Source organism: Cebus imitator, unplaced genomic scaffold, assembly GCF_001604975.1.
Source record: "Cebus imitator isolate Cc_AM_T3 unplaced genomic scaffold, Cebus_imitator-1.0 Scaffold162, whole genome shotgun sequence".
NCBI classification, from domain to species: Eukaryota; Metazoa; Chordata; class Mammalia; order Primates; family Cebidae; genus Cebus; species Cebus imitator.
The window spans coordinates 748,104-772,518 of record NW_016107477.1 but is presented as its reverse complement, the minus strand read 5'-3'; the positions used below and the strand labels follow the sequence as shown (position 1 = coordinate 772,518).

At 43.5% G+C, this 24,415-nt stretch overlaps 1 protein-coding gene and 1 long non-coding RNA gene across 2 annotated transcripts; both read left to right on the top strand.

Moving 5' to 3' along the window:
• The first annotated feature begins 12,202 nt into the window (after positions 1-12,202).
• TMEM200C (transmembrane protein 200C) lies at positions 12,203-18,728 on the top strand. Its single transcript, XM_017543912.1, has 2 exons — positions 12,203-12,689; positions 15,562-18,728. Exon 2 carries the CDS (start codon positions 15,656-15,658, stop codon positions 17,519-17,521), a length of 1,866 nt encoding a protein of 621 aa, XP_017399401.1. The 5' UTR covers positions 12,203-12,689; positions 15,562-15,655; the 3' UTR covers positions 17,522-18,728.
• Positions 18,729-21,933: 3,205 nt separating this feature from the next.
• LOC108314811 lies at positions 21,934-23,675 on the top strand. The gene is made up of 2 exons (XR_001829671.2): positions 21,934-22,042; positions 23,052-23,675. It is a non-coding gene; the product is annotated as an uncharacterized LOC108314811 (long non-coding RNA).
• The last annotated feature ends 740 nt before the right edge of the window (positions 23,676-24,415 follow it).

The window sequence follows — 24,415 nt, the reverse complement described above, 5'->3', positions numbered from 1 at the left end:
CACGCGCCACCATGCCCAGCTAATTTTTTTTGTATTTTTAGTAGAGACGGGGTTTCACCATGTTGACCAGGATGGTTTCGATCTCTTGACCTCGTGATCCACCCGCCTCGGCCTCCCAAAGTGCTGGGATTACAGGCTTGAGCCACCGCGCCCGGCCTTATTTTCTTAAAACATATCTGCAGACTAGGGAGGTACAGCTTTGAGTACAAGTGAAAATGTGCTCTCCTAAGGACAAAGAGAGGGTCTGGCTTAAACAGGGAAAGTTCTCACCCTGGTTCTCAATCAGGTCCACTTATGCAAATAAAGGATTTAAACATGTTCAATTCTGATTGAGTGGTTTTGAAGCCCAAAACTAGAAGTTTCTGTCAGATAGTTCTTTGGCCAGGTTGTGGGGAGAAGGTGTTTCTCGCCACAGTTTATCTAGGCACCACCAGAAACTGGTTTGGCTTGATTGTAGAAAGGGAGGTCTTGCGACACTTCTGCAACACCTTTCTGAGAACACTGACTTTATTATCACTCCCTCACCCAGCCATGGCTGCCTGATTTTAACTTTGAGAACCTCTGTTGGTTACAGAGAATCCGTTTTATCTGTTGGCTGGGAACGTACCTTAACACTATCAATATGAATTCATGGATTTTTATTTTATTCAATTACTGTTATTATTCATTTTGTGTACACCTTTAATCCAGAAAGTCTCCTTCTAAGACTTTTCCCAGAGGGAATAATTAGTATCTCTTCACTACTTTTTTTTTTCCCTCTAAAAGTGCCTTGGCTACTCATATCTCTCTATTCTTACACATACATTTTAGAATATTCTATTTTACCTTGTTGAGACATGATTTAAATACCATAAAATTCATCAATTTTGAGTGTACAATGGTGTATTTAAAGACTTGTGTAACCATCATCATGGCCTCATTTTAGAACATTTCATCACTCCCCCCAACAAAAATGGGGAAGAACCTTTTGTGCTCACCTGCTGTCATGCCTCAATCCCACCCCAACCCCTGGGCAACTACTAATCTAGTTCTGTCTCTCTAGATTTGCCTTTTCTAGGATTTTACTATAAATGGAATGATACCTTCCAATATGTAATTTTTTTGTGTCTGGTTTATTTCAACAAGCATATACTTTTGAGGTCATCCATGCTGTGGCAAGTAATCATATTCCATTTATTTTCATTGTTGAGTAATATTCCATTGCACGGTTATGTCACATTTTGATGATCCATTCAATAGTTGATGAGTATTTGCGTTGGTTCTACTTTTTAAGCTACCATGAATAATGCTGTTATGAATATTCACCTACAAGTTTTATGTGAAAATTTGTTTTCATGTCTCTTGGGTAGACCCCTAGAATGTTGACAAGTTAAAAGATAAATCCAGTCAGATATTGATTGGAATTACATTACACAAAAGGAATAATTGACATATTTACAATATTGGTTTTCCATTAATAAAGAAGGCATTTTTTTCTGTATTTATTCAAGGGTTAGAACCTTATTCTACTTCTTCTTACTTATATGGGCTACTTGATTAACAAGATGCTGTCTAATAATTTTAATGTATTTTTGCATACTCCGTTTTGCCAACCAGTCTGGTCCCTGCCCAGTACATGGAAGGAGTGCAATAGATACTGGCCAGTCACTTTCTTTTGGGTTAAGGATGCAGCAGTGAGTTAGATGATGTAGCTGCTCTTAGTGAGCTTACTTTCTAGTTGAATAAAGGAAGAATTTGCCTGAAATCTTAAAATAAGTGAAAAGTGGTGAAGCAATGGAAGTAGTTAGTGAATGAGAATGAGAAATGGTGGAATTCTAGGTTCTAGGTAGGCGGTCGGGGCTATCTTTCCAATCTGGAATGTCTCTGAGATACAAATCATCCACAATTTTTTAGACTAGCATGCAACTAAGGTTTTGTCTGGGTCTTCAAGCTCACAGTACTAGGAAGATCTATGACAAAAGTCTATGTACTCTTTGCTAATTGTAGGACAGGAGGGAAGATGAGCCACACTCTCAGAAATAAAGTTAACTGCAATAAAGCCAATGCAACTTCTATTTACAACCTCATCAGGTTATAAGATCTTGTAATCCCTGTAATTCCTCTGGTGTATTATTTACATTATGCAGGGTATTGGCTCATGAGACTGACAGCAAAACTCTAAAAAATGTTGCTGCATTTAGTTGGAGGATGTGAGAAAAGTGGTAGCCTAGCCAGGAAAATATCCACAAGGGAGAGTTCATGGTGGGGTCTACCACGAGTAGAAAGCTAGCACAGTCCCCGGGCCTGCTAGAAGAAGAAAGGGAACACTTTCTTCTGGCATGAAAAGAAGTGCTTCCCTTAGAGGCACAGGGTTGATAACCTTTCTGCCTGAGAATCCTACCAAGGGTGGGGACTGCAGAAAGAACAGCCTCAAAGCCTCCTAGAGAGTTTTGCAAACAACTAGTCCATCACGATCAGCCTCACGCAGAGATACTGTGTTGAAAAAGTTAGATAATCTATCGAATGAACACTAATGATAAAATGCTGAAGACAGAAATACAATAGAGGTGTTTGAACTAGATGTAAGCATATCACCTGGCTTATGTAGAACAATATTTCATAAAATGTGTCTTCAAAAATAGACTCAAAGTGGGTTAACCTCTTTCTCTGTCTTGAAACAATAAGGCCCCTAGGTACTTGTCCCTCTGCAGGTAATGAGATCTTGAATACAAATAACTAGAAGATGAATTCCCCTGGTGATCCTGGGCTTCTGCAGGTTCACTAATGATCAGAAGGGAGTATACAGTACCCTAACAAATGGTGAGACAAAATGAAGAAGGTGTCAGAGACACCGTAAGGATAGAGAAATGATATCAAAGGGTTTGTTTGCTTGGATGAAGAAAATGCATCCACGGAAAAAAAAAATGACATTCAGCTGGGGAAAAAAATGCCAACTAATACCTCTGGGTTATTATCCAGTGAAACAAGGTAGTTAATGAGCTAAATAAACCTGAAAAGCCATGTTGCTGAAAGAAGCTAGAAAGAACAGTGAATAAGAAAGCAGGTAGGTGTTTGCAGTGTGATTGCAAAGGTCAACATGTTAAGTGGCAAAACCAAAAATAATGGCCAAAGACAGAGATTCTTAGTAACCAACAATTCAATAGCTAAGATTATGTTTTTTAAAATTATATTCTTTGAGAAATACCGGTTTTCCATAACTAGGTCAAGATGTCTCATGGCTCAAATAGAATGAATGTGTTCTTTTCCAACTTTTAGGAAATATAGTGTTATCAGACAAAGGTCCACAGCCTTAAAGTTTTTTTCTGTAAGCGTTCCTTACATATTTGATGCCTACTATATTTCTATGTAAGAATTGAATGTCAGACGATTTGTGATAGATTCAATCAAAATCATATGTGAATTTAAGTTTGATATGTCATAACATTCCAAGAAGCACTCTGAGATTTTCAAATGTCCCACCTTCTGAAGAGATCTGCGAATCACTACTCCTACTGGGGGCAAAGTACAAACCCAAACCAGTAGTTTCTATGTGTTGTGGGACATTGTAATTTTACCATGTTTTGTATAAACCAATGTTTCTGGTTGCACAAGAGAGGCAGAAAATGTGGCCTAATGAACATTACCTGAAGGACCTATTCCTCGTTTCCACAGCCTTAAGTGAGAATATGAGGGCTTGGAAAACAGGAAGGAATCTTAAAAGCCATCTAGTACTTTTTTAAACCACATCATTCAATACCAACTATTCAACATTATGCATCATTGAAATAGTGTATTAATATGTATTGGGCCCAACAGGTTATGCAATACGCCCTTGAGATTTTCATGACTGAAAAAGCAAAGAAAGAATGAAATTATCTAGTTTGACTTTCTGCATCCTTTAAATAAATAGGACATTTCAAGTCTCTACCTCACCTGTGAGGTGGAGAGATCACCCAGGGAAAAGGCTCAGTGCTCTGACATGGTTTAGAACCAGTTTTGCTTAGAGACAGAATCTAGCTGACATTTTGATATCTCCACAGCCCAGAAGAGACAGGAACAGAAAATCAGAGCACCAGCTCCACTGATGAAATCCTGGAGCCTTGTAACCTCCTCAGAGGTGACCTGCATGGCCCCTGACCCAAGTCCAGCCGGGATTCCTCACCTCATCTTTGACTGTGACAGGCTGCAGGGCAATTCCTTTACTGCTTACAAAACGAAAGCTGTGGAAATTCTCTGAGTTGCCACATTTCTAGAATAAGGCATTAAACAGATCTGTATTCTGATGAACAAGCTCTTGAGGTAACTGCTGTAAATTATGATCTTTTCTCATTCTCCTCGAGTTGTGGATTCTTAGTCTTGATCATGTATATATTTATCTCTGTAAATAGAAAAAACATTTCTTTGAATCCTTCCCTGCCATGAAAAAAATGGAGCTATAACACTGATTGGTATCAAATTTCCAGAAGGTATAATCTTTCTATCATTGCATTAATATTAATGTCATCAAAAGTCAGAAGCTGTAAGTGATTGGGAGGAATTTGGAGGAAATCTGTGACACAGCCTCTTTGTAAGGTGACTATATTAAGCTCTTACACAATTTGCTGTAAATACCCCTCTCTCTCTCCCTCTGTCTGTAGACCTTTCAATAATCAAGGCCTGATCCTTGTGGGGCGTGGCTTTGAAAAATAATAAAATTCGGAAATATTTTGAAATATTATCTCTGATTTTTCTGCATATAATTTTCCAATATACCATACCATTACTTTGCCTCTATAGAAACCTGTGTAATCATTTTGCTTTGCCTGTCAAGAAGTGACATTGGCATCTTTCTCACTAGAAAAGAAATATTTGTGATGCTTTTCCAATGTATTGATACTTTAATCTTCTTTAGCATAAAGAAGCCAGCTCATATTGTAAGAGCTTCTTTAGTATAAAGAAGCCAGCTCAATTTGTAAGATTTTTATAGAAATTCAGGACTAAATTTCGTGTGAAAAATGTGTGCATTTTTCCTTCAGAGAATATACATGTGTGTGTGCACATACTATTTATTACTTTAGTGCATTTTAATCATTTAACATATCTTTTATGGTTGGGATAAGATCAGAAGAGTTTCATTGGATAAAAACATGTCATCAATGTTGATTTATTGATTTTATATTTTAGACATATATATGCTTTGTGATGATAATTTGGGGGAGGCAGTTTTCACTTTCACTATGACTCTATATTTACACCCCCCAAATAATATAAATGTCTTATACATGTTGCCACAGGGTCTCCAAAAGGTGTGTGAAAAAAAAGAATTGGTGGCATTGCCTCAAATGTGAAATTTCATGCCACACTGTGACCCTTTGGTCCCTTACACCTTAAGTTACATTTAATAACTCAACAGTGGAGATTTCCAAACAGTGTGGGGATACTAGAGGCCACTCCGATTCCTAAATGGTGGGACTCACAGGATGCTCCCACGGCATGAGTGTGAGGTATAAGGAAACATAAGCCTATTGCAAAACACAATTGCTCTTGGAGTGTGAGGCTCAGAAGATAAGGAGGTGAAAGAGTGGGGACCAGGAGGCCACTGCCACCTGGCTGGGACTCATTCAGTACCACAGAGCATTTTGGGGAACCCTCCTGTGTCTTTCAGATCTGACCCAAACTTCACAGGTAGCACTTGTGCTCGGCTGCATCTCTAGTACCCAGCGCAGTGCCCAGTAGGGAATGGCCACTCTGTATTCCTCCTCATCATCACACCACCACTAACATCTGAAGAATGCTTTACAGGTCTCATTGCCTATACCCCAAGCAACATGACAGTGGCAGCTCCATGATTTCTGCATGGAATAGGCTTAGACACAGTGATATGTACCTAGCCAGTACTCATCTTTTTCTTCCATCTATTCACTTGGGGGGACCCTGCAGGGACAGTAGAGTTGATGCGGGACCAGTCTGCCCCTTCTCCACAAATCACTGATGCTGCCACCGCCACTGATGATCTCATTTCTTCCTCACAGCTACCCTGAAAAAGAGTTATAAGTCACCCTGCATAGGCAATACTATATGCGGAGACTTAAGTAACTTGCTCAAGGTCATATGACTGGAAGGGGCTTAATTACTTGGGTACAACTGCTCTAAAACCCAAAGAGAAATCCCAAAGTAGAGTAAATGTGATCTCCTGGAAAGCTGAATTAAGGCCCCAAATTTATCAAGCCTGCTTCCTAGACAGATGCATAGACCTGAAAAAGCCAGCAAATTTTAACTTTCCTCTTCTTTTTGAGCTAAAATATCATGCTGCTGCCCTATGTAAGAAACACACATTTAGCCCATAGGTGTCACAGACCACCAGGTTTACTGTTTGAAATACATATTTAAAAGCAAAATATTCTTTCTTACACATACACACTCTCCACAAGCCTAAGACGGTAAAGATGGGGATCGTGTAAATTCTGTTATGCTATCCCTAAAATGAGAAGCTAAGAATACAGCAGTGGTTCTCAAAGTTTAATGTGCATGCAATCACCTGAGCATCTTGTAAAAACAAAGATCTAGAACCATCAGGTTGGCAAGGGAGCCCAAGATTCTATACAGCTAACCAGCTCCCAGGTGGCACTGATGCTGCTGGTTCTGGGACCATGATTTGAGCTCTAAGTACCTTAAAGTCCCTTCCCACTCTAAGTTTCTTGCCATCTCTGTCAATGGCACCCTTAGCTGCCTGCTACCTGGGCCATCGTGTCTCCCCTGCCACCTTGTGAGGCCCCGTACACCAGTCAAAGAGGTTATGCCCGATGCTATCCCTTCCTTCCAGTCACCCAAATCCATGCCACTACAAGCCGGGGGTATCCAGATCATGAAGTATTCTCTGACTCGTTTTCTGCACTCAGTGATCTTTTTCTTCTTTTTCCTAAGGTGCACTGGTGAATCTGATTAGATTATATGCTAATAAGACTGTGTCCTTTATTATTTTTTTCCTCAGGGATACTTTCAAATGATCAGCTCCTTTTCAGCTTTCAGCTCTCAGTGGAATGACACTCCTTGGTGATGCCTTCCCTGAATTCCCAATCCAAATTGCTGTCTCTTGCTGCCTCCCTGACCAGTCACAGAAGACTCTTTTAGTTTCTTCCTACGGCTCACAAGATTTGAAATTTTCTCACTTGTTTGTTTACTTGTTTATTATCTGACGCCCCTGCCATTGAGAAAGAGTGCCTGTATTTGCATAGATCACCACCACTCTATCCCCAGTGCCTAGAACAATAACACAGTAGATACTCAGTAAATATTTGTTGAGTGAATAATGCAGGAATCATACAGTGGGGTACACAGAAGCGGTTAAGAAAATCTTTACTGGACGAATCAGAGCTTTGTCATCCAAGTAGCAATCCTGGAATTGCTACTTGGAATTCTTATGTTTCTTTCTTTACTTTTGAAAACTAGTTCTTTATCTGTGTGTTTCCTTCTTCCTGTGGTGTACACACAGCAGCTCATATCACAATTAATTTTGAAAGCAGATCAGACATGTGAGCAGTTAGCTCTCCGTCAGACAAGTCATCTCTCCATAGCGCTTGTAGATTATACAAAATGATATGAACGACATTAGTGTGGACATTTAGGATTATTTGGAAACATAGGGCACATTTAGCCATGGGTCTCGCCTTAGCTCTTTCATTGATGGAGCCTTCCCTCCAAAGCTTTTTCCAAGCTCAGTTTTGATCTGCTTTCAGGCCTGCCAAAAAACTCTAGTTTCTCATCTCAGACCTCAATTATTTCGTAAGGACCAGAATCCAGCTTTGATGGTGTACATGAAAAATGGTAGAAAATTCAGCCTATTGGGGAAAACTGAATGTATAAAAATGAACCTGATTTACTAGAGACAACCACCCCTGGCAGGTCTCTCACTGAGAAAGACAAATGAAGCTGTCATTGCTACATGCTACTGACCTGGAACGGAAGGAGCAGGACCTGTCTGATGTGCGCTAAGGAAGACTTTATATCTTGCACCATTTTTTTTTTCCACTGTTTCTGTGGTGGAAGTGTTTGGGCTTGAACTTCTTTGATTCTTCTCAGAAATACAAGAAATGGGTTTGATCTTGACCTTGACACTAGCATGAGTTTACTCTTGGTTTCAAAACTGAAGTTCTTGAAAGTGAGTTGAGCTCTATCTCTTCAGAAGTTCATTTGTGGGACTCTGGGGACTGGAGGCAGGGCAAGTGCCTGTCCCTCTAGCATGGCAGTATTCTATAGCAAAGGGCTAGAAACACAAACCACGCAACCTCTAACTATGAGAAACACCACGACTAAGCCCAGTCCAGGTTGGAAACACTATCCTCAGGCTTTGAAGCTCTGTTGTTCCATCCATCTTGTGTTTTCTTTTTCTGCCTGTTCTGCTCCAAAATAAATTTAATGTTGCATTTCATGTTTTCTGCCTATCAGGCTCTTTCATCCTTTGCACGTTACATGAGAAAATTTCGAGGCTATCAGGTACATTGTGGTGGGGTTGCAAATAAAATATAGAATGCCCAGTTAAGTCTGAATTTTAGGTAAGTAACAAATTGTTTTTTAGTGGAAGTATATCCCATGCAATAGTTTTATTTGCTAAATCTAGTGACTCTAGTTGTATGCTTATTGTTTTATTTTGTCATGCTTTTTTGTCATTTTGTTTTTTATTGGCAGAGGTATGAAAAGGGTAAGGAAGGAATAAAGAGAGGGGTGATTTTGCATCTTGTTTTTGACCTGGGGTTGACTGTTTCTGTTTTCTAATGTAGAGATGTCATACAAAGGCTTGAAGTTCCTTTCTATGAAATCTTCCACCTTCTGGTCTGAAATGTCTCTTGGTTGTGTTTTTGCAAATTTCTAATTTGACTACAGAGTGTCATGAGTTTGAAATCTGAGTTCTTGGGCAAACTGAAATTAAAGGGTCCTGGTTAATTGCAAAATGAGCAAAGTGGCAATGGAGAAAGTGTTTTCACTCTCATACAAAGCAAACTTTCTGGAGTGGCACTGGACCTATGTCATGTAGGTAGTGGTAGTTCAATCACAACAGCTGATCTGGTAACCCTACTTCAGAGATAGTAAGTGCAGATACAGTTCCATGTAGATTCTGGAAAATATGAATGGAAAAGAGAGTGAGGGTATCGAGCTGGGAGATGTTAGAACCAATAAGGTGATAGGTGAGTGCTTACTACGTGGTAAGCATTAGCTTACACTGACTAAACTCTTCATCTTTACTACAATGCTATGAATAGAGTATCAGTGTCATTATCCCCATTACGGAATGGGAAACTGAGGCAGACAAGATTAAGTAATTTAGTTAGAGGAGGAGATAAACTGGTTCCAGAACCCACAACACTAACCTACCTATTTCTGCAGCCTGTACTCTCTGTGAAGGCAAGATGTGTGCAGAGGCAGGAGTTGCTGAGCTGCTGGTATAAGCAGACTGCCCTTCTCTGGCACACTCCTGGAGACCAAGAAGGCCCTGTGTGTGCCAATGGCGGGCCAGTGTCTTCCCCTGTGCAGCCCTGGAGGCACGGGCAGGCAAGTCAAGCACACCAGGCTGGGTTGGTGAAATGATCCGGGAAATAAATGAGTTCTGAATAAATTATGAGACTGAATAAATTATATAAGGATTCTTTTTAAGAAAGACCAAATGAAAGGTTGCAGGTCATAATTTAATCCAACTAAACTAAGCTAATCTTTATCCTCTTCTCTTTTTTTCCCAGGGCCTTCATTACACTCCCTGCTACAAGGTCAGAAGGCTGCGCTGAGCTCCGAAATCTGGAGGCACCAGTGAATCATAAAGATTAGGTAGCTATAGCCCCTCAGTCCTCAGCACGGTGAAGGTGGGGTCCCACAATCTCGGAAATCATCCAGACTGAAATGGCCAGTGAAATTAGAAGGAAAATAACTCCAGAAGGGCCAAAAGTATCCCTGTTCCTTTAAAAACAACTCTACGTAACTTGAAAACCTCTGGGAATGTATGTTGATTCTGAATTACAGAGGGGATAAAGGACTCCACTGGAAACAGATGACATTTGTTTGATTTCCTCTGATACCACGAGCTGAAAATAAATAAAATTACTCAATGTGACAACACTCAGGTTAAATAGAACAGTTCAAAGTTCCAAAAAGCTCAGTTTGGAAGAAAGCCTTAGAGTAATAAACCATAAATTCTGTTGCAGTCATCAACATAAGAAAATACTAGCTATGTCCAAAGGCCCACTGTCTAGAAAAGAATTCTTTTCTTCTCCAAATCCCTCAAATGAGTTTTAAATGTGTAAATGATGGCTATAATTTACACAGAAACTTGAAACTATTAGCAGTCCAACCCACCTGAAATCCTGATGAAGTTCTGCAGTATCATTCCTACTTGTACAGCCCAACAAACAGAAGATAGGAGCTGCCACCCACAGACACTGGCAGCTAACTGTGCAATGAAGTGAGACTGGAGGTCCGATCTCTGTACAGATTATTACTGGGATTCAAGAAACCTGGAAGTTCAGAGCCAAAAAGGCTTTAGAAAACAACTAGATCTTGTTATTTCTCCTTTGCAGCGATTTCTCTGAAAGGAAACCACCCAATGTGGGATTGAAAACTTTCCCTTCACTATGGTTTGTTTCCTAATAGCCTGAATCTGAGGAGGAATAGGTAGGGGGAAGGCGGTGGGTTCCGGACACCCTGATCATCATTCAGATTCGGTATTTGCTTGAAAAGGGTGACAGAGGCCACCTTTCCAACAGGCGAATGCAGGGTTGCCTTGTAGAGCACACTTCTGGTTTGTTCCCTCCTGTCCCACACCATCTCTATCCCCAACCCCTAGATCACTGTCCACATTTATATCATCGAACTTGTAAATTTGTTGTCGTTATTGTTCTTTTTGAAAAGTGTGTGCTCTACATTTAAGCACAAGTGAATGCTGTGCATGTGGGGACAATCTTGTAACAGGATCTGTGAGCAGCAGAGTCCTCTTGTGTGGGTTTTGTGGACCCCGAAGCCCCAAAACTCAGAATATATACAACACCCGCAGCACCAAAATATTTGCCTGGATCCAGAATTTTAGACAGCACTTGCTTCATCTGCTCTTCTGTTCCTGAATCCTGGCTGCCTCACTTCAATAGATAATTGAAAGCTTTCTCACTTTCTCAATACTCTTTGGGGAAATTCCACTTTGAAATTCTCTTTTCCCTGTCATTTTTACTTTACAGTTGAGAGGACAGGGATGAGCTAGGAAACAGGATCTCTCTCTCTCTGTGTCTCTCTCTCTGTCTCTCTCTCTCTCTCTCTCTCTCTTTCTCGCCTTCCTCTTTTTGAAATGACGTAGGGAGTTTGGACATCCTCCCTACCCCCACCTCCCCTCTTTGATTCTAACCCTGATTCCTGATTCCTGAAGAATTGTAGTTTTCCTTTTAATGCTTGCTGATTATCACACTGGGGAGGAGCAGGAGGGGCTGCCCAAGGAAGAGCTCCGGTGCCGATTCCGATAACCGAGGAGCCCCAGCTGCCCGCGGAAGTCGCCGGGTCCCGGTCAGGCGGGTCACAAAGCCCGGTGGGGCTGAAGCGCGAGCACATCGGACAGAGGCTTCCACGCGTCCCGCGGTGCGCCCGGCGCGGCGGAGGCGGCTCCACTCCACCGCGGCCCGAGTTCGCTGGGGGACAACTTACTGCGCTCGCCGAGCGTCCACACTGCAAACTCCCAAGCGGGAGGGGGAAAACAGCCCAGGCTGTGCGGTGCCGAGGAGTAGAGGCAACAAAAGACCGAGAGACGAGAGGAGGGAGGCAGGCACGAAGGGAACGCGAGCTCTGGCCCTAGCTCCCCGAAAGCGCCCCTTGGATGCTGCTGGGGAGACCCTCTGGGCTTCTCTTTGGGGCCTCTGGGGCCCGCGGCTCAGACAGGTAGTTGGAAGAGAGAAGAACAAAGCTGCTCGCGGAGGCAGGAGGTGGCCTCCGGGCGCCGCGGGGCGGAGAGGGCCGAGGCGGAGGAGGCGCTCCGCGCCTGCCCTCTGCGCCCCCTGCCCCGTGGCCCGAGCGCCCCGCACCGGCTGCCTCCGCCGCCTCCCCTCGCGCCTTCTCCCCGGGGAAGTAGCCAGCTTCCGAAGGGACGGGCGGCAGGCGGCTGAGGACGCGGGGGAGTGGGGAAGGCCAGCGGCGTGGCAGGGGGGGTGCGCCGGAGGAGGGGGCGGGGCGGGGGGCGGGGGAGCCCCCCCCTACGCCGCCGAGCCGGGCGGGCCCTGACCGCCACCCTGCCGCAATTTTCCTGTGTCATGGCTCCGGTCTCTTAGCAACAGCCGCCAGTCCGGCCGCCCCGAGCCGCCGCCGCGGGCTCAACTCCACCCGGCGGAGCCCGGCGCGCCGCAGCCACACAAAAGAGGCTCGAGGGCCGGCGGCACGGCTGCGGGGGCCGGCCCGGGAGCGCCGCGCTAGGAGACGCCGCCAGCGGGAGGAGGAGCGGCGGAGAGGAGGGCTCCGAGACGGGATGCGGGATGCGGAGGACCTGACACTTCTTGGAAACTCTTGGAAATGGCTCCCGCCACGGCCCCGGAGGGGACTGCGAGCCTGGGGCGGGCGCTCGCCCCCGCGGGGCTGCTGAGCTGCGCTCGGATGCAGGGCCCCGGGGCGCTGTCCCTGCGCTCCGCCGTCGGCTCGGGCTGAAAAAGTTTCTCCATGGTTCCTTTGTGTTGCCCGAGCGCCCGTTCGCCGGCCCCGACCTCCCCCGGTCTCCCTGGGTAAGTGAGCGATCTTGTGTGCGGAGAGTGCTGCCATTTTGAGCAATTCTGCCAGTCCCCAGCCCCCGGGACCCCTCTCCGCCCCTCAGGTCTCCGAGTCCCCGCGACCCGGGCTGGTGTTCGGGGACAGGCTTTTTACCGGGAGGGCTACACGGGATGCGCTGCGCAGAAAAAGCGAGTTCAGGATTGCCCTCACTTCGCTCCTGCTTGTCTTTCCAGAAGCGGACGCGCAGCTGCTGGACTCATGTGACTCCAGCCAACATCAATAAGTAGACCACAGCCAGGGGCCAGGGGGTCGCCATCCTGCCAGTGAGGGGCCGGGGGTCTAGGACTTGGGTTGGGTGCCAGACACAGAATAGCGCTCCCAGCCTGTGGGCTCCGAGCCTCCGAGCCTCAGAGTGGGGCTCAATCCATCATGAGCTAAGAACTTGAATGTCTCTCTTGGAAGCAGTTGTATTTTTAGACATCCCTCCTTTGCTTCCCCCATCCTCCATTCCTTAACCACGGTAAGACCAGCTCCAGGCAGTAAATTGCGAGGGCAGCCAAGCTTGACTGCTAAGTTTGTTTTCTTTCATTAGGTATAAAGGAAAACCTCAAAGGTGGGTCTCCCGTGGCATCTGACCTTTGTCTGTATGTCATGTCAGATGGTGATACATTAAAAGGGAGTACAGCCTTCTGCAGAGCTGAAGGAACAATAAACGAGGGAGTTAATTACTAGCTATTAAACTCATTTTAAAGATCTGCTGTAAGGATGGTTGAAATCCATTCCAACCTTCCTTACATTCTACCGGAGCCAAAGCTGCTTTGCTGAGGAGAAATCCAAGTGGGTGCCCCCCTCCCCCAAGACATCCAGCATCCCGGTGCACCTGATCCATGCCACACCAAACATATAGCCTTTCTCCGGTGGGAGAGCCACCCTGCCAACTGAGTTCGCTTATAAAATGTCTGGTCCTTAAAGCCTTCTTAAGATAACTATGGATCTCCGGATTATTTAAGATGCTGGACTCCAGGGATCACTTACAACAACAGTCTGTATGTTACAGCCACGTCATAAATGAGCCTATTTATTTGAGATGAGAGGTATAGACAGTAAGCTTTTTTTTTTTTTTTTTAAATCTGTACTTACTGGTGCAGCTCATTCTTATAATAAAATTTAAAAGCTTTATAGATGTATTCTCTATACTGACCCCTCTCTAATCTACCTGGTGCTTCTCTTTACTGAAACCCAACTAAGTTCCAAAGAGATATTGATTTGCAACATTGTAAAGAACTGATTACCATTTGCATTCCCACTGATGGAGAAAAGATCCTGCCTATATTGGTATAATGGAGGAACTCAAGGGCCAAAGCCTTGCACCCAAACACCAATGAAAAGCAAAATTCTACCTGCCACACGTTTTCAAGGGACAATTTATTCTAAAACATGAATTATCTAATAAAGGATAGAATACCAAAAGGTTTGGGAGTGATAGCTAAGTCTTTCAGTTCATACAATGCCCTTAATTTTAGCATCTCATAGGAAGGAACACAACCAATGGAACAGAAAATGTTTTACCCTGGGGATACAGCAAGACAGAAATTTTTAGAGGCTGCCGAATAACCAAAAATATGCATTTGTGAATTTACCTACCCAGGCTTTATTACTAACAGCTAAGTAAACTTCCTAAGAGTAGTCCATTGATTGTTGCCACCCTCCCTTCCTAAAAATGACCTCATATGAAAAGGATGAGAAAAAACAAAACAAAACAAAAGAAAACAAAACAAAACAAAATCAGCTTTGGCTTGGGGGAAATGTCATTCTACAGATCATCATATTATGCAGACTGCTTTACCTAGTTAATTGCCTACTCATTTGAATACTGGAATTCTGTAGCATGCTCTTGGCACTTGAATAAGGGGTCAGAAAGCTATTGTGGCAGAGTGTTTTTTTAATTGTAATTTTCCCACGTGAGAAAAAGATGTTTCTCTTGGAGATTCCAGGGGACATCTCAAATTTCCTGATGAAATCTAGCACATGATACCTTTAAGGGAATTCCTCTAGGGAGCAGAGAAGGCAAGAAGGAAGAGCTCAGTTACATAAGCAGTTACCTAAAACTAAATATTCCACCCCAAGAAGCTGTCCAGATGTTGCTGAGAGGAGAGAAGGCCGTGCAAGGGATCTGCTTGCACTTAGCTGTAGGAACAGGCATAGGTGGGAGACGACTTTGTGAAGGGATTTATTGTCAGAGTATTGCAATATCTCTGCTGCTTCCCCAGTGGTGAACTCTCTTTTAATTGGCTGAAGTAAATATACTGCCTGCCTGCCATTATATGACCTTTAATTTTCATCCAGTGAAATAAATTCCTTTGTCTTCACACGGTAGTAACTTTTGTGGGTGTTTTGGGCCACACATTGACAGATTCCCCAGCTTACAGAGACTTGAAATTCCTGTGGCAGCTCCCTTGAAAAATCTTCCAATTCCAGTAGGACTAAGGGAAAGAATCTTGCCAGGAAAGTCCTTAACTTTCCTACATTTAGGTTTTACTAATGGCTGGAACTCCGTTGTTCATTTCAAACCCTCATATTACCCATGGAATGTATGGGGGAAATGGATGAGGAGTGGGGAGAAGAAGGCATACTCTCATCATTGTTTTCTCACCACCTATTAGTTATTGCAGTGTTTTATGAGAACCTATTAGTTGTTGCAACAACGTTTCCCTTCCCTAATGTCTACCTGGCCCCAGCCTCTGTACACGGCCTTCGTTTGGGTTAGTGGATAAAGGTCCTGGGGAGGGACACACATGGAGTGGGATCTGGGAGCAGGGCAGTTGCAGCGTGAGATGTCACTGCAGCCAAGCCAACACCCTCTGACTGTCTTTCTCTGCTTTGCAGCAGGAGGAGGTGGCTGAGCAGCTAGTGGGCAGTTGGCGCCCTCCCCGCGCAAGCCTCCACCCCAGAGGCTAGTCCCGCACTCCACGAGTTCGCCATGATCGCCACCGGCGGCCTGCTGAGGATTTCCGCCAGAAAGCAGGATCCACTCCGCCCCCCAAGCCAGATCCCCAAGCGCAAGCGTAAATCCAAGAAGAGGCGCAAGAACGACGTGGTGGTAGTGAAAGGCAAGCTGAAGCTGTGCTCCATCTCAGGGCTCATCGCCCTCTGCGGGATCCTGGTGCTGTTGGTGGGCATAGCCATGGCGGTGGTGGGCTACTGGCCGAAGGTCAATGGGGCCAGTCGAGAGGGGGGTAAGCAGCTGCCGCCTGAGGGCAGTCGCCACCGCGTCCCGACCACGGCCAACAGCAGCAGCAGTGGCAGCAAAAACCGGTCCAGGAGCCACCCTGGGGCTCCAGGGGGTGTCAACTCCAGTTCCGCGGGCGCGCCGAGGAGCACGCCTCCAGCGCGAGCCGCCGCCCCTTCCTCCTCCTCCACGTCGGTGGGCTTCTTCTTCCGCATCTTCTCTGGCTACCTGCACTCTGACAAGCTCAAGGTATTCGGGCCCCTCATCATGGGCATCGGCATCTTTCTCTTCATCTGCGCAAACGCGGTCCTCCATGAGAACCGGGACAAGAAGACCAAGATCATCAACCTGCGTGACCTCTACTCCACCGTCATCGACGTGCACAGCCTCCGCGCCAAAGACCTGGCGGCCGCCGCCGCCGCCGCCGCCGCAGCCGCCGCCGCCTCCTCGTCGTCGTCGGCCCCCGCCGCGGCGCCCCCCGGGGCCGTACCGCTCAACGGCTTCCTCAGCTACGTGCAGTCGCGGGGCCTGGAGCTGAAGTCCGGGAGCTGCGGTGGCACCGGGGACGCCTTCGGAGCGGCGGCGGTGCTGGCCAAGGGCTCGTGGCCGCCTCAACCCGCGGCGCTGAGCGGCGGCCGACGCCGGGGCGCCGCGTCCCCCCCGGACCTGGCCTCTTCCCCGCGCTGCCCGCGGGAGCCCCCGAGCCTGGCCGAGGCCGTGTACAGCGTCTACCGCGAGCGCTCGGGCGTGGCCGGCCGTCGCCGGGCCGCCGTTGCCACCGCCGCCGCGGCCGCCAGCAGCTGCAGCAGTCCGGCTCCCTGCAGCCCACCCGAGAGCTGGGGGCGCCAGAGCACCGCCAGCTCCCTCGTGGGCTCCTCGCTGAGCGCCTTCGCGCTGCTGCCCTTGCAAGGGGACCGCGACAGGGACGGGGACGCGGAGGGCGCGAGCTGCAGCTGGCAGAGGCCGCCGGGGGAACGCGGCTCCCTGGAGATCCCGAGGGGCGAGCTTGACCTGAGCGTGACCAACCTCCGCGGAGCCGAGGGCAGCGTGCGCCCGGCGCGCGGAGAGCTGGAGGAGCCCGAAGGCGCGGTAGCTGCGCGCGCCGCCAGGGGGCAGGGCGGCCGCCTGCCCAGGACCGGCAGGTACGCGGCCTTGCGGCGCCGCAGCACCAGCGGGCTCCCGGACTACAGGGCGCCGCCGTCCCCCGAACCCCCGCCCTCCCGGGGCAGTGCGGACCCTGACTCGAGCCCTCTGGCCAAAGCCGCCTCCACCTCGCCACCCCTGCGGCTGGAGGACTCGCCCCCCACCCGGCGGGACTCGGGGAGCTCCCAGTCGGATGACCCATCCAGCAGCAATAAGGGCTACACCCCCCTGCGGGAGGCCGGCACCTCCTCGGAGTCGGTCTTGGACGCAGCAGCGGGTCAAACGCCAGACTCTGTGGCCGACCCCGCTCCGGGTGCGGAGCAGAGCTCCCCGGAGGGTGCCAGCCAAGAGCCATCCACGGCCGAGCAACCTCAGCCGATGCAGAGGCAGTTTACAAACAAGGAGAAACTCTTCATGATTTCCAGGTCTCATGCCATAGGGGTAGAAGGAGAACTGGAAAGCACAGACATTTAGAGAAAGGAGTGGGGTCGGGGGAGAAGGAGGGAGAAAATGGGAGAAACGCCTACTTGAATCAGTGCATTAACAGGCCCCTGTTTCTTTTGTGGACTTATCCGAGGACATCATTCAATATCCAAAGAGCTGCGGAATGTTATCCTTGAATTGCGTCCACAAGATTCCTGTAGATAACTCCAAGGAATTTTTTTTAAAGCAAACTGGTCTTTTTATGTCCGATGGTGATTGTATGTTCAATGAAAACCAAATGTGTTAAAAGGTCAGCAATCTAGTCCATTAGATAAAAATTCTTTTAATTTTCTTAGGATCAAAATAATATATTTTTGACGGTAACTGTGCACTTTACTCCAATTTTTTTTAATCTCTAATTTCCCGACCCCTGTACTCTGCGCTGGTTTTGCCCATAGCCGCTTGCGAATGGCAGGCTTTTTTTCTCCCTCCCTTTGCGGAACGTAGAAGAGTTTGTCCCAGTTTTCTTAGAATTGATGTTACTAACTGAAGTCAAAGCCAAAAGTGTGAGTAATTCAGGAAAGAACACTTTCCTTGCCCCACCCCACTCTGCTCACCCAATGCCCAAAAGCTTCTTTATTTTTTAAAAGGGTGTATATGTTTTGCTACTAGGGTATGTGGTGGAGACTGGAGGGGGCCAGGAACTAGATGGACTGTTACATTCCGAAATTTATATAAATTACACTATGCTTTATTGAGTGTTATCACACCTGTATTGAAAATAGCATTAATATTTAAATCTTTTTTAATAAAAGAAGTTTCCAAACAAACAGTTAAACATAATATTGCCTCATTTTGCCTTGGAGCTAACTCATGTGGTACATTTAAAATATTTTGCTATGACACTGCTACCAGGATTGTTGTGACCTTCCCCCAAAGTACTCAGCACCATTGTCACATGTCCAGTGTAATTTTAGGATTATAATATAGGGTAGTATTTAGCATTTGGGAATTTCTCTTTCAAATAGAATGAAAAGTTAAGGAAATAGTAATTTCCTATGATACTCCTTGTTTACCTCCAAGCATTAATTTGCAAAGCACCAGGCTTAATATCCCCTTCCCATCCTCTTGGATATCACTGATTATAAGTTCATGGTCTTGAATCCATGGCCTGCATAGGCAAAAAGATAATGTTTTAATAATTTGGTAGATTGTTTACACCTGATGTCATTAAAAGTGAATTTGTTAATTTTCAAAACCAGGAGACAAGATGTGGTCATTTTGGTCCCCTTGGGCAAAGCAGCTAGTCCTGTAGAAAGAGTGAAGATTCAGAGCTGACCCAGCTGGACCCAGCTGTTGGCATTTCCTAGCTGTGTGGCCTTGTACAAGTCACAAATCCGGAGTCTGACATCTGTCTATAAAATGAAGAGAGCCAGACATACCTCATGGAGCTATGAGGGGAATAGAACAGGGTCGGGGTCAGAGAAGGGCTTCTATGTGTGGAGTCCAGCAGAACACTTGGCCCAGAGGATGTATTCAATAAATGGTGGTTATTGTAATTATTATTACCGTTATAATATGTTTTCTGAATGCATACTTTAGAAGAATGGACCTTCCTTCAACTTGAACTCAAGAAAGTCTAGCCTGAAATCTGCGATATCCTCCTATTATCTGTATAACCTTAGACAAATCACTTAATCCCTTTGGGCCTCTGATGGATGATAGACTCTCTGTGATCTCCTTCAGCTCTAAAAGCCTTACTTAAATTCAGGGTCTTGTCCTGGATGTAATCATATCACATTTGTACCCACACAAAAAGTGAATATACATCATCAACTACCATTAGTGCAACATTCTGTAATACATTTTAAAAGGACCTAATTTATTCTCAGATTGGATCTACATTAAACTAATAACTCACTTTAAGGCTACAGATTAATATATTGGCTCCTCTATAAAGCAAAAGTGAGTTTGCACTAGGGAGTGACAAGCAAGTGTAATGAGACCTCAAGGTAGTGTTAAATTTCACCAGTGTCAATTGCTTTATCACACTTCCAAAATAAATGTCAAACTTCCTTAGGTTTTCTTCTCCGTTACCTTAGGTAGTGGATAATTTATATACTGAGATAGCGTGTTACTTAAAAGGGAAAACAGGTTCTGGTATTCTACAATACTGTTTCCAGTCCTCGGAGAATGCACTGTAAATGCTACATTTATCAAATGCTAAGTGGCATATAGCAAATAATAAAACTAATACCTCTTAGCTTAACTAAGGAGGAATGGGCAGAATAATGTCTATATCTCACAAACTTTAGAAAATTCCTATAACAAACTGACTAGACTTGATGATACTGATTGCCTAGCTATATTAATCAGATTAAATGAAATCTAGCTCATGTTGATATTGTACACACAGTCCCTCTGAAATTAAATGATTTCAGCAACCTAACTCAGTTCCAGATCAGATAATATCTAACTTAACTATTGAACAATTTAACTAGAAATTTTTTTCTGAAGATAGTAAAAGATCAATTTTCTAATCTCGACTTTCCAAATCTTGGGAGGAGCCTAGGATTTCTTTAGACTTCAGAGGAAGTGTATGTAAGTCTAGTGATTTGCAATCTTAATTTTCATAGGAGCAGAAATCTGCAATAATAATGCTAATTTTCACTCAGTACTTACTGTGGCCTAAATACTATTGTACGAATCACAGCAACTCTAGTGAAGTAGGATTATTATTATCCTTGTTTTACAGAGAAAGACAGTGAGGTCAGAAAGATGAAATCGTTGCCCAGGGTTACACAGCTGGTAAATGGTGGATCCAGGATTTACACAGAGTTTGGAGGATTATCTAGACCTGTTGGCAGATGCTGAGTTGAAGTTGGCACTTCTGGAGACCATCAAAATACTTTCTACATTCTTCATTTCCTGCTAGATCTCTTTCCAGACCACTCTTAGAGAAATACAGAAAATTGTCAGAATGCACAGTCAAATAAAAAGCTGGAGCTTGTGAAGCTTCAGACTGGCATGAACAAGCTTTTTTCAAAGTGACTTTTCAGGTGTTTTTGTACTGAATAAATAGGAGTATTCGAAAGGGCCTTATAGATCATGGAGTCCCCCCACCTTTAATTTATAAATGAGGTTCCTAAGATTTAGAAAGATGGAACAATTTATTCAGAGACAGCAGTAGCAGGACTAGAATGTTAAATTAAAATAATTGCAAGAATTGGTGTGATGGTATTTTTCCCCTGAATTTCTATCATGTACCAGCTGGGTGACCATGGGCAAGCTTCTTAGTCTCTCTGTGTCCCAATTTCCTTTTCCACACAATAGGAATAATAATGTCCCTGCCTTATAAGACTGGGGTAAAGATTAAATAAACTAATATTTGTTTAAAGTGCTTATAATGGGCTTGGCACATAGAGAGTACCATAAAAAGTTTTGTTCATTTTATTTAAAATAGAATCAATTGCAAAGCAATTACTTCATATGACCTTCCTTTTTATTAACAGAATAATTTCTGGCTTAAAAATCTAAAGTGTGAGGCAACATAACATAGTGGCTCAAAGTATGACTTGGGGGCTTATATAAAATTATAACTGGGTCTTCACATCTATTAAATGGAGATAAATAGCATTTGACTCATAGAATTAATTATTTAAGTGAGGAATAAATAAACTAATATAATTAAAGGACTTAGAACAACTCCTGGCACATAAAAGTATTCAGTAAATGTTAAATACTATTATTAAGGCAAAATACAGAAAAGCAATTAGTAGGCTAAATTTACTACTCAGTTGCTAGGGACAACCATAAACTTAATGTACTAAAAAGTCTTTATAATTTAGGTATATCAGCAAGAAAAATTAGACCTTAAAAAATGAGGGCTTATTCTGCTGCAATGCTTCCTGATAGAACATAGAACCATCAAGAGCTAGATATATGCTCCTTATGGTCCCAGGATTATAATATTATATAACAATGAATGAATGCCCAGGCTGGTACACATGGCTGTATTTAGCCACAATTATTCCATTTCTATTTATTGAGGCTAGCCATATCAGAAAGCCTAGGCAAGTCCCTGAGATCTCAGCCCCCTAACTATTAGGCCTTAAGCAAAGATCAGGGCTCTATTGATTTATTTAAATTGTCTAGACAAAAGTTTTTTCTATATTAATTTTTTCTTTAGTAATTTTGAGTTTTTTAAGACACAGTTTTGAAATTTTTTGAGCTAGAGAACTTAAAAAAAAAAACCCTCTGATGTATAAAATCAGTACAAACTAAGTATGTGATCTTGTATTTCAATTAGGAAAGTATTTTTGCCAAGATATAAAAATACATTCTATGAACAAGATCTTCTTGTGTTAAAGGTTGCAGTTTAAGATTGATATTTTTCTCATTTATAACAAATAAAGAATAGTTGATGTTTATGGAGTTTGTTTTCTGTGGACCAAGACTATTTTTAAATTTTTATTATTATTTGAAAGGGAAGAGTAAAAATCATTGTGGAAACATTTAGACTAAGTTTTTGAATTACTAACTCTGAAAAACAATCTAAGACACCCTGTCCCAGTGCAGGGAAGTTATCTTTGAGGTTTTTTCTTCAAAAAGGAATGAGACTCTTCTTTAAACTCATATAAAAATTCTATGTTTTATCTATTAAGCCACCACTAGTTAAGGAGTCCAAATTTAGTCAAACTACCTGCAACTCTCCCAAGCCCTGAGGAGCTCCTTATTTTCTGCATGACATCCGTTTATGTATGACATCAGAAAAGCACTGTGCTAATGTTGACTCCACATGAATGTGAACTGCAGTCGGAGTTACAAATGCCAGGCATCCTTAGGACTTAGCCTTCATCCCAGAGCCAGAGGCATTTCAGAATTTCTGCCACCTGGAAAGATATTGTTATTCCACTTGAAATGGGCTCTCATCCCTTGCCCCTTTAATAATGCTAGCTATGACATGGCTTTGCATGGCAAACAGGATATTGGCTGATTCGTTACTAAGATAACATACACTCATTGCTGGTGAAAAGACTGAAAAAGATTATGCAGATTCTCCTGGAGTATTACAAAGTATGTGCCTGTCACAGTAACATGTGCTTTCTGATGCAACATTGTGACCAAGTCCTGTAAAGGCCACGAAAGGCTGACTGTGGATAGCAAGGGAGGAAAATAGGCAGGCCCAGTGGTGGAAGAAAAAGAGCATCATGCCAAAAAAAAGAGAAGAAAAGATAGGTGAGAATCACTAGGGAAGCTTTTTGCTTCATAGAAGAGCATTTTGTTACTCTTGTTTGTAGATCATTTTGTATTTAAAGTGTCTTAAAAATTACAATAACTTTGATTCCTTAGCAAATATTCCTTTTGCAAATGCATGACTGGACATTAATTTGTATATTTTTCAATTTTTAAGAAATTCAACAAAACACAGAATTATTGATGCAAACCCACTTGATGCTAGTAAATGCTAAACACCTAATAATGTTTAATAATTGAAAATAAATTTACAGGCAAATTTGTGAACAATTTATTTTAAGTTGAGAAACTCCAGTATCTTTAAACTATGTCTATATGTCTAAAGAGAAAAATCTGAAAGTTATTAATGACTGATATAATTAGGTCAATCAAAGCAAACCAGATTAGAAAATGACTTTGTCTCAGTGTAGGACTTTTGCCATTGCTTTATGTGGTTGATTGCCTTATCCCTTTTGTATAGAGATATAACCTAAAAAAAAAAAAAACAATTTCACCTGTAGGAGTAAGCAGCTGTGTTTCAAGCTGCTGCCCTTTTTGTAAAATACAGAAATTGCTTTCAGATGAGTTTCAGGTATATTATACTCTGCCTGTAATGAGTCAGGTAGGCACTGTGGTAGGTAGAAAGGATACAAATATCCTTTGTGTGTGTGTGAAAGACACAATTTCTGACCACAGAATCTAGTAATAGTATTGTTTCTGAGACAGGCACAGAGACCATAATTTTACTATAATGTGAGTATTACATGAGAGTTATGATACAAATCTTCCAGTTGAGCCTTGAGAAATGGAGAAAATGTCAGATAGATACAAAAACCTGGAAAGGTGTGTTGGCCAGGGGGGCCAGCATAAGCAGAAGGCAAAACAAAATTTAACAAGCTAGATTTCCATAAGTTAATTGATATTTATTCCCTAGTATCTCCATGACATAGAGATGTTTATTTTGGAAAAACCAACAACAACAAAACTATATATGTCTGTAACTACAGAGATAGAAAAATAGATGTCTCCTTTATCAGTAGCAGAAGGATATTTGAAATTAAAATTAAGATGGTTTTGGCATTAAAATAATCAAATTATATACACCTACATTCTATATTTAATGATTCATTTTTAACTGACCTTCACTAGCAGGGCTTCTTAACTGAGAAGTATCAGTACCTAGAAGTAACAAACTAAATTCTTATTGGACCTAAGCTATCTTTATGAGCAAGAATGATTTTTCCTGAATTATATATTGCTTTAAACTTACTATTTAATTTGAAATTTCAAATTCTGGAAATTATTTCTCCAGATGTGTGGATAAAGAGGTAAAGCTGAGAGGAGACTCCGTCACTTGATAACATTGTATGGATCACAGATCATGGATTAAGTGTGTTGATCCATGTTCCGTGAAGACTGAAGACAGCATAAACTTGGGGCTTGTTCTATCAAGCCACAGATCATTTTTCAGAATCTAGACATGATAACTGAAGGTATTTCTAAAGATTTTGACATCAATTTTGCAGCATCATTTGTATCAGAGGAAACACAATTTATCTTTGTTAATAATAAACATCCTTTTTTATTGTTCCTCGAGTATGTGTTCATAGCAAAAGGAAAGGTTATTTAAGACCCAGACATACTGTTGCAAATGTGTATGAGTATTCTTTGTGAACTGGCACCAAAAACACTATGCCTTTTGATTTCTAA

Bases quoted from the DNA above. Each gene is read 5' to 3' on its own strand.
- TMEM200C (XM_017543912.1), top strand. From the start codon at position 15,656: ATGATCGCCACCGGCGGCCTGCTGAGGATTTCCGCCAGAAAGCAGGAT.